This window comes from Sinocyclocheilus anshuiensis, unplaced genomic scaffold, assembly GCF_001515605.1.
Source record: "Sinocyclocheilus anshuiensis isolate Anshui unplaced genomic scaffold, SAMN03320099.WGS_v1.1 scaffold161, whole genome shotgun sequence".
Classification (NCBI taxonomy): domain Eukaryota; kingdom Metazoa; phylum Chordata; class Actinopteri; order Cypriniformes; family Cyprinidae; genus Sinocyclocheilus; species Sinocyclocheilus anshuiensis.
Window position 1 is genome coordinate 269,135 of NW_015539832.1, and position 4,098 is coordinate 273,232.

The 4,098-nt window shown below is 37.0% G+C and overlaps 1 protein-coding gene across 1 annotated transcript in view; it reads left to right on the forward strand.

Moving 5' to 3' along the window:
• The window catches only part of LOC107684238 (presenilin-1-like), a 15,599-nt gene extending 11,540 nt beyond the window's left edge, over positions 1-4,059 (forward strand). The window contains exons 9-11 of the mRNA XM_016480451.1: positions 1,082-1,249; positions 2,046-2,164; positions 3,242-4,059. Coding sequence (XP_016335937.1) covers positions 1,082-1,249; positions 2,046-2,164; positions 3,242-3,397 — 443 coding nt within the window. The 3' untranslated portion in view covers positions 3,398-4,059. The remainder of the gene's footprint in view (positions 1-1,081; positions 1,250-2,045; positions 2,165-3,241) is intronic.
• The last annotated feature ends 39 nt before the right edge of the window (positions 4,060-4,098 follow it).

Genomic DNA, 4,098 nt, shown 5'->3' on the forward strand with positions numbered 1-4,098 from the left:
CATAGTGACCTAGATATGTGGGGGCGTGTTAGAACGAGCCGTTTTAGGGGGGCGTGGCAGTCTTAACTTTGATAAAGAATATCTCTTTGGATTTGAGACTTTAGTCTTTGCAACTTCAGGGATCTTATCTATGCACAATCAGCTTGTAACACTCCAAAGAGAAAGGAAAACTTGAAATCGCATCATATGACCCCTTTAAAAACAGTAAAAAGGCGATATGTTATTTTAATTTAACATAACTGTTTTCTGTGTGAATATATTGTAAAATGTGATTTATTCCTGTGATTCGCATGATCCTTCAGAGATCATTCTAATATGCTGATTTGCTGCTCAAGAAACATTTCCGATTATTATCAACCAATTATCAAATATTTGCCGCTTTTTTTTTTTTTTAATTATCAGTGTCGATCGATTTAAGTTTTTCTGTTTGGTTGATGTGTTTGATTGATGAGATGTGTCGGAAACAAAACCTTTATTTTGAAATGACTTTTATTTTAATAGTAATGAATTATTAGACAAAACTATTAAAGCTAATAAGTGGTATATAAAAAAGTATTATAGCGTTTGCTTTTCTATTATTAGTTATAGAACGGTATGTGCTATGATACCTTTTACTCTATCATAAGCAAATATGCATTTATATAATTTAATTTCATAAACCTTGCAAACTTTGTAAAAAAAAAAAAAAAAAAAAAAAAAATCTATCAGAGCTTCTGAAGTGTGCACATGTAGCCTTTTGCATTTATAGTTGAGATTTATTTGTGAAAAATATTATGAGATTTCATAAAGTTGCTGTCTAAGGTATAAATCTTTTTTTTTTTCATATAATTAATTTTCATTTCAGTAATTTCAGTAGTTGTTATGCATGTGTTTTTGCTATCTTTGTCATCGGGCATAAAAAAAAACAGTATCGCTAGTTATTCCTACTTCCTACTGTAAATGCGGATCATGTGAGCAGCACTGACTGCATCTGATCGGTATTTGCCTCTGTGTTGCTGCTCAATTGTTAAACTCAGCTTTTCTCAGACGGCTGTAAATCACTGTCACTGTGAGCGTTCCTCATTGAGTCCGTCTCCTGTAGTTGCCATGGCACCCACGGCTCAGCCGGAGGATGATGGCGGTTTCACACCAGCGTGGGTCAATCAGCAGCAGCATCAGCTCGGCCCCATGCAGTCCACTGAGGACAGCAGACGAGAGATCCAGGAGTTGCCCTCCGCACGCCCGGCACCTGTGGAAGACGCCGAAGAGCGTGAGTATCTGCAGTAACTCATCCGGTTCTGTCCTCCATTCCAATGAGCAGCACCCCTAAATTCCTCCATGTCTCTGAAGTCCGTGTCACATGATCAGACCACATGTGGTCCGTTCAAAATACATGTGGCAATGGGGTCCGAATAGTTTCACGCAAACCACATGTGGATGTAGTGCCATGGAATAGACCACGATGGTCAACTAGTATTATAAATAATTTGTTTCATTATAAATAATGACAAAATAAAGTGTTTAAATTATATGTGACCCTGGAGCACAAAACCAGTCATAAGTAGCACGGGTATATTTGTAGCAATAGCAAACAATACATTGTATGGGACAAAATTATCCATTTTTCTTTTATGCCAAAAATAGGATATTAAGTAAAGATCATGTTCCATGAAGATATTTAGTAAATTTCCTAAATGTGACCATATTTCCATTAATACATCAAAACTTAATTATTGATTAGTAATATGCATTACTAAGAACTTCATTTGGACAACTTTAAAGGCAATTTTCTCAATATTTAGATTTTTTTTTTGCACCCTCAGATTCCAGATTCCTATCCTAACAAACCATACATCAATGGAAAGCTCATTTATTCAGCTTTCAGATTATGTATAAATCTCATTTTCAAAAAATTGACCCTTATGACTGGTTTTGTGGTCCAGGGTCACATATCGGCTATAAAATATGGTTGCGGTTTAATGGTTGCAAACAAAAGCCTCACTTCCTGTTGTAGCCCCATTGAGCAGGATTTCGTGCACGTGCTGATGTTTGTGTGCGTGTTTCAGGGGGTGTGAAGCTGGGTTTGGGAGATTTCATCTTTTACAGTATGCTGGTGGGTAAAGCATCAGCTACAGCCAGCGGTGACTGGAACACGACGATAGCCTGCTTTGTGGCCATTCTCATCGTAAGTACCCCAAAGAAATAAATAAACTCGCTAAATCAGGCATAAATCAGATATTATTCTCCACATGTATAAAGGCCTCAAAAAGTGTTAGGATACTTGAGGCAAGACACTACAGGCAAATCCATTGTTTTCTCACGCACTATTTTCAGTCTAATGGAAAGAACACATCCAAAATACACATTTAAGTGTTTATTACGTATTATTCTCCACATGTATAAAGGCCTCAAAAAGTGTTAGGATACTTGAGGCAAGACACTACAGGCAAATACATTGTTTTCTCACGCACTATTTTCAGTCTAATGGAAAGAACACATCCAAAATACACATTTAAGTGTTTATTACACTTTACCTATTTGCATCTGTAGATTTCAATTCAGATACAAATATATAAAAGAAAAGTTTTTTTCTGAAACCATTTATTCATAAAATATTCAGAAAAAAACATTTCCTTGTTGTGGACAGTATTTTTAGTGATTAAAAGATCCTTTCAAAATCCCCTCTGTAAAAACCTCTAATATGTCAACAAAATGAAACCGAAAACAAAACCTGGCTTCATCCAGTGTCCAGGTTTCAGTTCTGGAAATGTATTCAAGTTCATATTTAGTTAGATGATGTCTCATTTGGATATTTAAACATAACATTACAGAACTGTTGTCTGATTGGACTGTAATGTATTTACTGAGGAAGGTGTGGTCATATGGATTAGTTAACATTTTTACACATTTCACATATTGTGTCTGGCTTAAAGCCACCATGAACCCATTTAAATGTGAAACCGGATGTTCAGTGAGCGAAACGACTTGCTCTCATTCATCAGAATGGATTGGATTGTGTGAAGTGGTGACGTCATCTGAAAAACTAAAGTAATTTCATAAGTGGAGCTGCTTAATATATTTTGATGAAAGATTATGAGCACAAACTTTTTGCAGTAACGTGCACAGATGAATCGTTCCCAATTAGATGTCTATCTAAGCAAGTGTCATCTCCAAACAATTCATCTCGATACAAAATGACCTGTTCGCTCTTGGTACGTGTTTTGTCAGCATTCACAATAGTCTGATATTTCTTTCTCCTTAGGGTTTATGTCTAACTCTGCTCCTTCTGGCCATCTTCAAAAAGGCCCTTCCAGCTCTCCCCATCTCCATAGCCTTCGGCCTGGTCTTTTACTTTGCTACCGATAACCTTGTGCGTCCGTTCATGGATCAGCTGGCTGTTCATCAGTTCTACATTTAGCACGGAGGAGAGGTCACTCGTCACGCACTCCACTTTACAGCTAATTCCCAGAATCCTCTTGCAGGGAACGTGAACCCTGTAGACTAGCACACCTTTCCTCTTCCTCTGGACACATGACTGGATTGGCTGTTTTTGCCATTGAATGGCTCTATTAATTACAGTGCCTCTCCAGTGACTCATCTGATCCTGATATTGGCTTTGGCAACATCTTCGGGTGATATGCCGAACATTTGTTTGTTTGGAGAAAACACAGACCATCTTAAATGTAAGAACGGATGAAAGTGATTGGCTTTATCACTTCATTCAAAGTTTGATGAACTCTGGTGTATGGAATGGGACCAGAGCTTGCTTTTTCCACCAGATCTTGGATTCTCTTTCAAGGCATTACATTAATTCCAGCTCCAATATAGTGAGCATTAACCCAAAGCTCTTTGAATGATATGGCTGCACGCACAGAGGTAGGTACTGATCACTTTTGTTGGTCTTCTGAAAGTGCCTGTGATGCTTCGAGTTTTAATTTTTAACACCAACCATTTGACCATATTTGAGACGATGTTCATTTTGGAATGTATAAACCTTCTCTTTAATTTCTTATGTGTTTGGACAAGATGTCAGGAGACTGTGTAAGAATTGTTTGTTTGTTAGTTAATTTTGTTGTTGTTTTGTTTCTCTTCTTTTTTTTTTTTTTTTTCCAGCACAAT